Here is a 13,266-nt window from a genome sequence, read left to right as displayed (position 1 = left end):
TAATTCTCTCTCCCACTTATTCTAAAAAGGTATATATAGTAGTAGTACTACTAAAAACTGATTTATTTACACGACAATTAGCAACTTACAAAACAATGTAGTGATATCAGGCATATACTGTACATGTAGCAACGTCATTCAGGGTTCGGCTTCCGGGGATGAACATTTGCAGACCAGGATGAGGATTGCAGTACCTGTGATTGTAATGCAAAGAAGACACCACCGGGGGCAGCAGACTAAGTGCAGCAATAGGTGAATGAAAAGCAAGCTATGTAAATAGAAACTCACAGAAATAAAAGGTTAAGAGCCTTATAACATGTGGATCTTCCGTTTCACTTCAAGCATGTTGCATTAGATAACTGAGTGATGTGGGTCTCCATAAGGCGTTATTAATAAAATCAACAGTATCCCCGTTTAGAATGGAAACGATTAAAGTGGGGCCTTTGTCAGTGAACGTAACACTGCCCTATTTATGTATTCTAAATGAGACCGGGATCTTCCATCAAAGGATGGAGAAGTAAAAATGTCAGTAAAAGTTAAATGTGCAGAAAATTTTTCAAACACAGACAAATAATCCAAGAGTTAGTCATTCTCTGCCTTCCAAATTTGTCCCGATGAAGGTCTGAATTCTATTATTCTAATACAGTAATGATAATTATGTCTTTTAGCTCTTTTTGAATAGACTGCCTCGTCTACTGCACATGTCACGGCCAGCTGAAGCTGATCCCGAGCCATGGAATGGGGTTCTACAACGACGCAGCAGTTCAGTAGGATACATTGCAAAGGCAGAAGAGTACTTCAGTGTGAAATCGCGAAGTGAACTTATGTTTGAGAAGCAATCTGAGCGCCATGGTCTTGCTACTCGAGCTACACCTGCACGTAAGGGAATATTTTTATAGTCTATTGTTCCCTTTATTTTTATGAATAGTCCCAGGTTTTACGATTTGCCCCTGGAAGTGTTTTACTTTAGAAAAATGACCGGTTTTGGTCAATTGCACAGTGAAATTGCTTTAAAGAATTTGTACAGTGAAATTGCTTTGAAGAAGAGTTTGTTTTTATTATCTACTAATCTTACCTGTAGTTTATATATAAATAAGATATTTTAAAACATAGGAAGCCAATATTCCATAAGGAAGCATTAGTTGAAAGGGGTCCTTTAATTTGGTTTGTTGAATAAACAGCTTACAAACACCATTTCTTTAACAAAATGTTCTTGAATATTATTTTGATGGAAATAATGCAATCACTGAATTGAAGATTGAAGTCTATGTAAACCCAAATACTAATGTTCATATGTTTGTAGCTGTGACTATAGTGCATAACATATAACCACACAAATAAAATTAAATCTTACAGTGAAAAATCCTCATGTAGTAGAACAAATACACCAAAAACACCATATAGTGCCAGGTACTCTTATGCCCTGTACACACGACCGGTTTTGCCGTCGGAATAAACTCTGAATGTTTCTCCGACGGAACTTCGACGGAATTCCATTCAAGCGGTCTTGCCTACACACGGTCAACCCAACGTCCGACCAAAGTCCGACTGTCCCGAACGCGGTGACATACACCACGTACGATGGGACTGGAAAAAGGAAGTTCAATAGCCAGTAGCCAATAGCTTCCGTCTCGTACTTGCTTCAGAGCATGCGCCGTTTTTGGTCCGTCGGAACAGCATACAGACGAGCGGTTTTCCTGATAGGAATTGGTTCTGTCGGAAATATTTAAAAAAAGGTTCCATTTCTAGGTCCGTCAGAATTTTTAAAAAGAGAAGTCCGATGAGGCATACACACGATTGGTATATACGATGAAAAGCTTCCGTCTGACTTTTTCTGTCAGACATTCCGCTCATGTGTACGCGGCTTTAATTGGCCAAGCTGTGCTCCACCTTCACTCGTGTGAGAAGATTGCAGACTCACCAGATGAAATGATGGAATACTTCATATGCTCAAGCCCTTTTGGAGGGTAATCTTTATATTCACAAGGTAATATGACTTGGTGTAAACAAAAATAATCACATAGCGCAATATGTTTTAAGTGTAGATAAAACACCAGTAAGGGAATAGAAGTGCTCACTCGCATATTAACCACTTCCGATCCAGGCCAATTCTGACATTTCTCTCCTACATGTAAAATTAATCATTTTTTTTGCTAGAAAATTACATAGAACCCCCAAACATGATATGTTTTTTTTTTTAGTAAAGACCCTAGAGAACTTGTTACTTGTGTATTGCGAGTGCACGTAGGTCTGCAAGTGGCCTGCGAGTGCACGTAGGTCTGCGAGTGGCCTGCGAGTGCACGTAGGTCTGCGAGTGGCCTGCGAGTGCACGTAGGTCTGCGAGTGGCCTGCGAGTGCACGTAGGTCTGCGAGTGGCCTGCGAGTGCACGTAGGTCTGCGAGTGGCCTGCGAGTGCACGTAAGTCTGCGAGTGGCCTGCGAGTGCACGTAGGTCTGCGAGTGGCCTGCGAGTGCACGTAGGTCTGCGAGTGGCCTGCGAGTGCACGTAGGCCTGCGAGTGCACGTAGGTCTGCGAGTGGCCTGTGAGTGCACGTAGGTCTGCGAGTGGCCTGTGAGTGCACGTAGGTCTGCGAGTGGCCTGCGAGTGCACGTAGGTCTGCGAGTGGCCTGCAAGTGCACGTAGGTCTGCGAGTGGCCTGCGAGTGCACGTAGGTCTGCGAGTGCACGTAGGTCTGCGAGAGGTCTGCGAGTGCACGTAGGTCTGCAACTGTTCTGCGAGTGCACGTAGGTCTGCAACTGTTCTGCGAGTGCACGTAGGTCTGCGAGTACCTGTGTATTGTCTTGTTGTGTACCTGTGTATTGTCTTAAGTATTAGTGCCAGGAAGCTAGCTGTTAGGTAATTTAGACAGGGTATAATTCCCAATCCTCACTAAATTTAATAGGTACGATGCCCGGCGGGTGTGGAGAGGCGACTCTTTGTACATCTTGCTGCATGTATGCGTTCCTTGATCATCCAATCGAGGGCGTATACTGCTGTGCAAAATGTAAGCACATTGTTTCCCTGGAAGCCCAGGTTCTGAATCTGGGGAAGCAACTGTCAGCACTGAGAAGTCCCTCCATACTAAAGGAGAGCCAGGAACCTGCACGGCAGGGCCAGCACAGAGGCGGGTGGAGACAAAGAGGTGCAGGCACTAGCAAAGAGTAAATGGGTGACAGTCAGGAAGGGTAAAGGGGGAAGTGCCAGGGAGGCAGATCTAGGACTGGAGCATCCCAATAAGTACGCACCATTGAGTGACATTGGTGAAACCAGTCAGGGACCAGCACTGCTGGAGCTGAGGGACTCTCCTAGCTGCCGGGGGAAGAACTCCTCCAGTAAGAGTGGGGGGCAGCGAAGGGAAAGGAAAGACAGATTCTGGTGATAGGGGACTCAATTCTTAGAAGGACAGAGAGGGCAATCTGTAACCAAGACCTGAAGCGCCGAACAGTATGTTGTCTACCGGGCGCTCGGGTTCGGCACATCACGGATCTTGTGGACAGATTACTGGGAGGGGCTGGGAAAGACCCAGCTGTCATGGTGCACGTTGGCACCAATGACAAAGTCAGAGGCAGATGGAGTGTCCTAAAGAACGATTTTAGGGACTTAGGAGCTAAATTGAGGAAAAGGATCTCCAAAGTAGTATTCTCAGGAATACTACCGATACATCGAGCCACACCAGAAAGGCTGAGGGAGATTAAGGAAGTAAACAAGTGGCTGAAGAGCTGGTGTAGTAAGGAGGGGTTTGGGTTCCTGGAGGACTGGGCCGACTTCTCAGTCGATAACCGGTACTATAGAAGGGACAGACTGCACCTAAATGAGGAGGGTGCAGATCTGCTGGGAATGAAGATGGCCAAAAAGTTAGAGGGGTTTTTAAACTAGGCGATGGGGGGAACCATCTCGGCTTCCCAGCCTAAGCGGCGCCATTTGTTTGAATGCAGAGGCCGGGCGTGACATCATAACATTGCGCCCGGCCCCCGAACGATCATAGAGACTCCGGCGACCGTCTGGTCCGATGGAAATCTCTATGGTCACCATCTGGGCCAGCGGATCCTGTCGCTTCCATCGGTGAGTCAGTAGAAGCACCGGAGGGAGGCGGGAGGGGGGGGTGTCCCCTTTCACCGCCCGTAAGAACGATCAAGCGGCGGAACAGCAACATGGTGTAGGGCAGGGGTGCTCAACCAGTGTTCCGGGGGCCACATGTGGCCCACGGAGCCCTCTGATGTGGCCCGCGACCTCCTTCTCTGGGATGGCAGATTGGCAAACCCAGATCATGGGTTGCGGACCCGCCAACCCAGAGCATCTGTGTTGTTAATTAAGCTGGCGGTAGAGAAAGCAAGTAGCTGTGGAGCAGAGCTTTGTAAGCTGATGCTTCCTGTATAGCGTCGACTCCTGTCACAGGTGGAGTGATACCAAATGCACTCTGCCTGGGACAGCACCAGCAGGTGATACCTGAATGGAAGACTGTTATTAAAGTGGAGTTCCACCCAAAAGGGGAACTTCCGCTTATTTGTCTCCTCTCCCCCTCCAGTCCCACAATTGGCATCTTTCAGGGGGAGGGTCTTTGACAGGTATCCTGTTCCCACTTCCGGGAGTCCGGGCCGCGGCCCGTGACATCACCGCGGGGCCCCCTTCTCCTCCCTCCTCCTCTCCATGTCGCCGGGCCAGTAAGAGAGAGGAGCGGGGCCTTGTGCATACACAGTAGGGTTCCCGGCGTGCAAGGCGTAAGGCTACACTGCCGGGTACCCTTACCCGCAATGGTGGCGGCAGCACCCGACAGCTGATGGAAACATCAGCTGTGGTGCCGACATCGCCGGACTCCAGGACAGGTAAGTGTCCTATTGTTAAAAGCCAGCAGCTGCAGTATGTGTAGCTGCTGGCTTTTAATTTTTTTTTTTTTTTTTTTTTGGGCGGAACACTGCTTTAAAGGTCAGTTTATTACTAAAATTGCAGTGTATGTATGGGCATATCTGTGCAGTGGTTACTGGGCTGCTTTCAAACTGATCCGCGGGTGCAGTGCACCTTCAGGTTACCTGCACTGAGGCATAGACTTCTCTTATTACCTGCAGGTGTGGTGCGCTTTCAGAAAGTGCACCACACATGCAGGATATAATAGAAGTCTATGGGAAAGTGTAGCTAACCTACAGGAAAGACACGGGTGCACTGCGCTGCATTAGTGTGAAAACAGTCTTAGGCCCCTTTCACACAATCGGTCTGACCCAATCAGATCCTCCATTCACCTCTATGAAACGGGAGATGTAAACAGATTTGTCATAGCTCCCAACTGTCTCTGATTTGGAGGGACTGTCCCTGATTCAGAGCACTGTCCCTCTGTCCCTCATCCCTTCTCATTTTTCCCTCATTTTGGTCTGATCTACATAGTTGTATATAAAATGCACTTTTTATCTATCAAAAAGTGTTTCCCAGTGCTATACCTTTCATCTGATTTCTAAATTGCTGCATTTGTAAATTCCAAAAGCCAATATACAGTAAAGGAATAGTAGTGGTAAAAAAATCACTTGTGGGTTTAACCAATCTTGTTTTTTTGCACAATTCTCCTTTAAGGGGGAGTGGCAAGGGGTGTGTCCTATGCCTGCATACTTTTGCTGATAGGTGTCCCTCATTCCCATCTCAAAAAGTTGGGAGGTATGGATTTGTGTCCATTTACACCCACCTACCTCCAATCCACTTCCGTCATAGAGTAGAGTGGGCTGTGTCTGTGTCCGATCTGCATATGCAGAGCGAACACGGACCTGTAATCCACTGCTCTGCTTATTGTGGCCCGCGACCGGTTACAAAGTCGCCTAAGTGGCCCTCACTCTTCAAAAGGTTGGGCACCCCTGGTGTAGGGAATCGCCGGCTGAAAAAGCCGATATCTGAATGATACCTATAGCTGCAGGCATCATTCAGATATACCGCACAAAGTCAAGGACGTCATATGACGTACCTTGGGCGGGAAGAAGTTTTAAGGTGCTCGTTTGCTAGCACCAGCATGTACAGCGATCTTTAGCCAGAATAAAGACAAAGTCTCTCCACGTCACAGCGTTCCAACCCAGCGAGACCCAGAACCAGACGTACCGTAAATTACGTCGGCAAGGGAGAGCGTGCAGCCTCAATGCATTTCGTGATCAACATGTTATCATGAAGGTTGCTCGTCTCCATTTTCTTGTAGCCTTATAGATAAGAAAATGGAGACGAGCAAGCTTCCTGATGACGTTTTGATCACAAAATGCATTAAAGCTGCGCGCTCTCCTTTGTTGACGTAATTTCCGGTACGGCTGGTTCCGGGTCTCGCTGGGGTGGAACGCACGCTGAGACGTGGAGAGACTTTGGGGTTGATTTACTAAAACTGGAGAGTGCAAAATTTGGTGCAGCTGTGCATGGTAGCCAATCAGCTTCTAACTTCAGCTTGTTCAATTTAAGCTTTGACAAAAAAAAAACTGGAAGCTGATTTCTGTGCAGAACTGCAACGGATTTTGCACTTTCCAGTTTTAGTAAATCAACCCCTTTGTCTCTATTCTGGCTAAAGATCGCTGTACATGCTGGTGCTAGCAAACAAGCACCTTAATATATGGGTGAGCATTTCTATTCCCTTACTGCTGTTTGATCCACTATTAAAATATATTGCGCTGTGAATATTAAAGCAGAGGTTCACAAAAAAATTGAATCTCCGCTTTTCGGAACCCTCCCCCCCTCTGGTGTCACATTTGGCACCATTCAGTGGGGAGGGGTGCAGATACCTGTATAATACAGGTATTTGCACCCACTTCCGGGGATAGACTCCCGCGGGAGTCTACGCCTCTTCCTGTTCCCCCTGCTGTCTGCTGGAAAACACATGGGTCCCAGAGACAGCAGGGACCATCCGGATTGCGCAGCGTGACTCGTGCATGCGCAGTAGGGAACTGGGAAGTGAAGCCGCAAGGCAGCACCCGAGAGCCGAGCGACAGATCGGCTTCGGATGCCGATATCGCGGGCACCCTGGACAGATAAATGTCCATATTTTAAAAGTCAGCAGCTGCAGTATTTGTAGTTGCTGACTTTTAAAAAAAACATTTCGGTGGACCTCCGCTTTAAGATTACCCATTCAAAAGTACTTGAGAATATGAAGTATTCCATTGTTTCATCTGGTGAGTCTGCAATCTTCTCACATGAGTGAAGGTGGAGCACAGCTTGGCCAATTAGGAGTACCTGCCACTATATGGTGTTTTTGGTGTGTTTGTTCCACTACATGAGGATTGTTCACTGTATGATTTAATTTTATTTGTGTGGTTATATGTTATGCACTATAGTCACAGCTACAAACATATGAGAGTTAGCGCTGACCTTTCATATGTTCTAATTGATTGCTGAAGATTGATTGATTGATTGAAGGTGCAGCTTTACTCAATTTTCACTTTATTTGTGTTTATTTGGCGCCACTTCTTGTTTGTTAATTTGCCCAAATACTAATGTAGCAATAATTATTGTTGATCCAACTAGATTCTGCTATCTCTGAGGTCTTTTTTAATAAGGTGACCATCAGCTCCCAATTCTGAAGGTAGTCTCCCTGTGCTTTCATCCAGTTCATTCTGTGATCTGTTTGTATGTCACAGAGCCAGTCTAGGCTCTGAAAAGATCCCTACCATATGGTTAGGATCCACCCAGAAGTCTGGACCAGCAGCCGGCCCAGCCTTTCAGTGATCCGATTAGAGCCTGAGCCAGCCCCTCCTGCACCCCTCCACAGCCTCCCTTCACAGCCCATCACTCCAGTGAGCACTGGAGGGGAGAGCAGAGAGTCGCTGACTGATAGTCACTGCTCTCAGCTCAGAGGCGGAGAACTGAGTGATCAGCAGTGTTTCCTGAACTTCTTTTTTAAGCAGCTGAGACAGGGGCTTCCTGTAACTATAACTGATCCTTTAGTTTGACCGCTTAGTTTGTTACAGTTATTAGAGAAATAGGGTCAACAAGTAAAAAACTGTTATAGAGGAGTCAGAACAACAAAGACTACTGTGTTAATGCTAGTAAAAGTCTTTATCATATTTGTCACTTTATTATTGTGCCTAAATTTAGATGTTAACCATTATATTAACCACTTGCCAACCAGCCACCGCAGATATACTGCAGCAGGACGGCTCTATTGCGTGAATCATCGTACCAGTACACCGCTTTGTGTAATAGCCATAGCAGGCAAGCGTGATCGCTCCACAGAGAGCCAGTTCGGGGATCTGCCAGTGTAAACAAAGCAGATCCCTGTTCTGACAGGGGAGTAGAGAGATCGTCTGTTCCTAGTGATGAGGAACAACGATCTCTCTCTATTCCCAGTCAGTGCACCCCCACCCCCCAAAGAAAGAAACACCTCCCTAGGACACACTTAACCCCTCAATCGCACCCTAGAGTTAACCCCTTCCCTGCCAGTGTCATTTATACAGCAAACAGTGGCTATTTTTAGCTCTGATCATTGTAATAATGTCACTGGTCTCAAAAAAGTGTTAAAAGTGTCCAATCTGTCCGCCACAATGTCGCAGTCCCATTAAAAATTTCTGATCACCGCCATTACTAGTAAAAAAAAAAATAAAAAAATAAAAATGGCATAAATCTATCCTCCATTTTGTAGAGGCTATAACTTTTGCGCAAATCAATCAATATACGCCTATTGTGATTTTCTTTTTTTTTTTTTTACCAAAAATATGTAAAAGAATACATATTGGCCTAAACTGATGAAGAACTTTGTTTTTTTTTTTTTTGAAACTTTTTTGGGGATATTTATTATAGCAAAAAGTAAAAAATACTGTTTTTTTTTTTCAAAATTGACGGCCTTTTTTTGTTTAAGGCCTCTTTCTCACGGGGCGGATCAGTGATGATCCGCCCCGTGAACATCTGCTGGCTCAGCGGGGATCGCTCCGCCGATCCCCGCTGAGCAGGAAGATGACAGGTCCATCGCTGCACGCTGTGCAGCGACGGACCTGTCAGAGCGCCGCTCTCCCCTATGGGGGATCGGATGATGACGGACCGTAGTGTCCGTCGTCATCCGATCCGAAAACGGATGGAAAAGTAGGTTTTTCCTCCGTTACACTTTTCGGATCGGAGCGGGGTCGGATGTCAGCGGACATGTCACCGCTGACATCCGACGCTCCATAGGGATGAATGTATGTCCGTTTTTCATCCGAAAACGGAAGGATGAAAAACGGACATACGGATCGTCCGTGTGAAAGAGGCCTAAAGTGCAAAAAATAAAAACCACAGAGGAGATCAAATACCACCAAAAGAAAGCTCTATTTGTGGGGAAAAAAAACATCAATTTTGTCTGGGTACAACGTTGCACGACCACGCAATTGTCAGTTAAAATAACACAGTGTCGTATCGCAAAAAATGCTCTGGTCATTAAGGGGGTAAACCTTCCGGGGCTGAAGTGGTTAATGTGACAAATAAACTGTACAACTCAGTTAAACAACAAACTAAAATCTTTAAGGTGGAGGGAAGTAAAATAAAATAATAAAATATGGTTGCATAAGTGTGCATACCCTTAAACTAATACTTTGTTGAAGCACCTTTTGATTTTATTACAGCACTCAGTCTTTTTGGGTATGAGTCTATCAGCATGGCACATCTTGCCTCGGCAATATTTGCCCACTCTTCTTTGCAGAAACACTCCAAATCTGTCAGATTGCAAGGGCATCTCCTGTGCACAGCCCACTTCAGATCATACCACAGATTCAGGTCTGGGCTCTGGCTAAGTCATTCCAAAACTTTAATCTTCTTCTGGTGAAGCCATTCCTTTGTTGATTTGGATGTATGCTTTGGGTCATTATCATGCTGAAAGATGAAGTTCCTCTTCATGTTCAGCTTTCTAGCAGAAGCCTGAAGGTTTTCTGCTAATATTGACTGGTATTTGGAACTGTTCATAATTCCCTCTACCTTGACTAAGGCCCCTGTTCCAGCTGAAGAAAAACAGCCCCAAAGCATGATGCTGCCACCACCATGCTTCACTGTGGGTATGGTGTTCTTTTGATGATGTGCAGTGTTGGTTTTGCGCAAAACATATCTTTTGGAATTATGGCCAAAAAGTTCAACCTTGTTTCATCAGACCATAACACATTTTCCCACATGCTTTTGGGAGACTTCAGATGTGTTTTTGCAAAATTTAGCTGGGCTTGGATGTTTTTCTTTGTAAGAAAAGGCTTCCGTCTTGCCACTCTACCCCATAGCCCAGACATATGAAGAATACGGGAGATTGTCGTTAGATGTACCACACAGACAGTACTTGCCAGATATTCCTGCAGCTCCTTTAATGTTGTTGTAGGCCTCTTGGCAGCCTCCCTGACCAATGTTCTTTTCATCAATTTTGGAGGGACATCCAGTTCTTGGTAATGTCACTGCTGTGCCATATTTTCTCCATTTGATGATGACTGTCTTCACTGTGTTCCATGGTATATCTAATGCCTTGGAAATTCTTTTGCACCCTTCTCCTGACTGATACCTTTTAATTATGAAATCCCTCTGATGCTTTGGAAGCTCTCTGCGGACCATGGCTTTTGCTGTAGGATGCAACTAACAAAATGTCAGGAAAGACCTTCTAGAACAGCTGAACTTTATTTGAGGTTAATCAGAGGCACTTCAAATGATGGCAGGTGTGTACTGACTACTATTTAACATGAGTTTAAATGTGATTGCTTAATTCTGAACACAGCTACATCCCTAGTTATAAGAGGGTGTGCACAGTTATGCGACCACATTATTTTTATTTTTTAATTTTACTTAACCCATCCCCCCACCCCTAAAAGATTTCAGTTTGTTTTTTAATTGAGTTTATAGGACACATTAAAGGTGGAAAATGGTCTGAAATTAGTTATCTTTGTCCAATTTTTATTTACATCACAGAAACCTGACATTTTAACAGGGGTGTGTGGACTTTTTATATCCCCTGTATATATTTATTTATTTTTATTTTAACAATACATAATTGGATTAGATGGTGTGCTTTAAAAACCATAATAACATTTTAAATTGGGCCAAAATTCTAAAATATGTTATATTCTTCAAAATCCTAGCATGACGTTTTATAGGTATTAAAACCATCAGGTTTCGCCATACGCTTTACTGCAGGAAAAATGTGATGCTACAGTACCTGCCAGATTCAAAATTGGGGGTTGATCATCTTTAGATTTTTTTCTTTATTTTCTAAATTATATAATGTTAATTATACACAGGAATAAATCCAGCGAGTTCAGACAATGTACAAGATCAGCTTTATGAGGAAATTAAACCTGCTATCGATGGAGCAAACTTCATTATTAAACACATGAGAGAGAAGAATGACTACAATGAGGTATGTCTGAGCTGAAGCCAACTGACTATAGGTGTGTGTGTGTGAGTGTGTGTGTGTGCGTGGGGTTGCTATCCTGGTACCCTAGGCATGCCTAATTAATACAAGATCAGCCTTTGTGTTATGTGATTATTGTGGCACAAAAATAATGTAAGAATGTTCTATAGGAGACACCACATTGCTTGCTTTATAAGCGGAGAAGTATTTCAACGGTAAGACTGACAAACAGGAGAAAAGAGATTTGGTGCCTTGTCTTCTGAAAAACAAGGGCCTTCTGATTCCTCCTGTAATCCTGAGCACCCCCCTATGGTCCTCTTTCTGAATTTATCAAATGCCAGAATAGGTAAACAAAATAAGGTAAAGGTTATCATAACTTTTCTGGTAACAACACCTGGAGGAAATAATTGGTGTCAGATTTAAGACAGAAACATATGGAGAAAAAAATGATCAGTTTGTAAACTTTGAGGCTCCAGTTTTTGGTGAACTAAGTGAGTTGTCTTTTTATTTTTGCTTCAGGGAATGAAAAATCTAGCTCCATCTATACTTACTGTATATCACATACAATTAACATCTGAGTCACATGTTCTTCTAATAAAAAATGACATTCAAGAATTATCACTCCTGTGTTTTAAATGTCCTTTTGTTGTTGTTTATATCTTTTTTCTACAGGAGAAAGATAACTGGTACCGTGTTGCTCGGACAGTTGATCGCTTGTGCCTGTTTATTGTGACCCCTGTTATGATCATTGGCACGCTCTGGATTTTTCTTGGAGGAGCCTATAACCAAGTCCCAGCTTATCCATTTGCTGGTGACCCTTTTGATTACAAGGAAGAAAACAGGAGATTAATATAGAGGATGTTAGAAAGGTTCCCGTCACATGTAGGGTTCTGTAAATCTGAAAAGAAATCAGACTAGGGCACATTGGAAGGATGGGCATACATTCTAGTGGCATTTATTGATGTCTTATTTTTTTTTTTCTATCCTTTTATTTGTTTGTAGTGTTTTGTTTGTCTTGAGGAACATAAGTGTTCTCTTTTGAAGCTATTTTATTTATGAACAGTGGTTTATTAAAAGAAAAGAAGTTCATTTTTGTCTTCCTTAAAGCAGAACTACAGTCAAAAATAACAAAATAAAAAAAGAACAGCCTAATAAAAGTTAAAATGAGAATATGCTACAATATTCTTCTTCAAACTAGAGCTGTCCCTGTAGTACTTTTTCCACCACTGGATGTTCTTGGTCTGATTTCCAGCATCATTCAAGCCATTTTCTTTGAGTCCAGGCTGTTTTGGACCCACTCCAGCCTGGGACTTGACAATGAATGTAGAAACTGCACAGTGATTAGCTCATCTCTCTGTCACTTTATTTTAACTCAGCATGCTTCTTGCACTGTCTCTTCCTCTTAAACTGAAGCCCTGCTGTTTAGGAATTGCAAGAGGCTGACACCAGGTCAAATTCAAGTACGTAAAAAAACAATAACCAGTGTATAGTTTCTTTATATGGTATGTCAGTATTTCACTCAGCACAGCTGACTAGTACACCCTGTACATGTAAAATATTCTTAACACAAAAATAAGATCAATCATGGGAATATAATTGTGTTTAAAATTGGGCAAGCTTGGTTTGAAAGAATATCAGTCACTTCAAAGGGATTACTAAATTTAGTGTCAGGATTTTAGCAGATGCCTTTGCACATAACTACAATGGTTCTGGGAATAGTAAAACCACCTTTTTCTTATGATTTATTTAAATATTTTTAAATAAAGAGCAACGTGGGAGACTCTGTTGGGAGATTCAAGTCATTCATTTGGTCAGTCGGCCTGTTTTATTGTTCAAATTGTTCAAACAGAGCACATGATAAAAAAATAAACAGAAGCTTACTTTTGTGAAAGTTGTATTTTAAAACAATCAGGAGATCAAGATACATAGGAAGTTGAAATTATATGCATACATTGACTTATCCTGTCCAATTT

At 43.5% G+C, this 13,266-nt stretch overlaps 1 protein-coding gene across 2 annotated transcripts in view; it reads left to right on the top strand.

Annotated features, from left to right (window-relative positions):
• Positions 1-12,465, top strand: part of CHRND (cholinergic receptor nicotinic delta subunit) — a 100,950-nt gene extending 88,485 nt beyond the window's left edge. For both annotated transcript variants that reach the window (XM_073626474.1, XM_073626473.1), the window contains 3 exons: positions 669-879; positions 11,181-11,299; positions 11,966-12,465. In XM_073626474.1, the coding sequence (XP_073482575.1) occupies positions 669-879; positions 11,181-11,299; positions 11,966-12,148 (513 nt within the window). In that variant the 3' untranslated portion in view covers positions 12,149-12,465. The remainder of the gene's footprint in view (positions 1-668; positions 880-11,180; positions 11,300-11,965) is intronic.
• Positions 12,466-13,266: the final 801 nt, after the last annotated feature.

The sequence above is a fragment of the Aquarana catesbeiana genome, linkage group LG04 (assembly GCF_042186555.1).
Source record: "Aquarana catesbeiana isolate 2022-GZ linkage group LG04, ASM4218655v1, whole genome shotgun sequence".
Lineage (NCBI taxonomy): Eukaryota > Metazoa > Chordata > Amphibia > Anura > Ranidae > Aquarana > Aquarana catesbeiana.
This window is presented reverse-complemented; position numbering and strand designations above follow the sequence as displayed.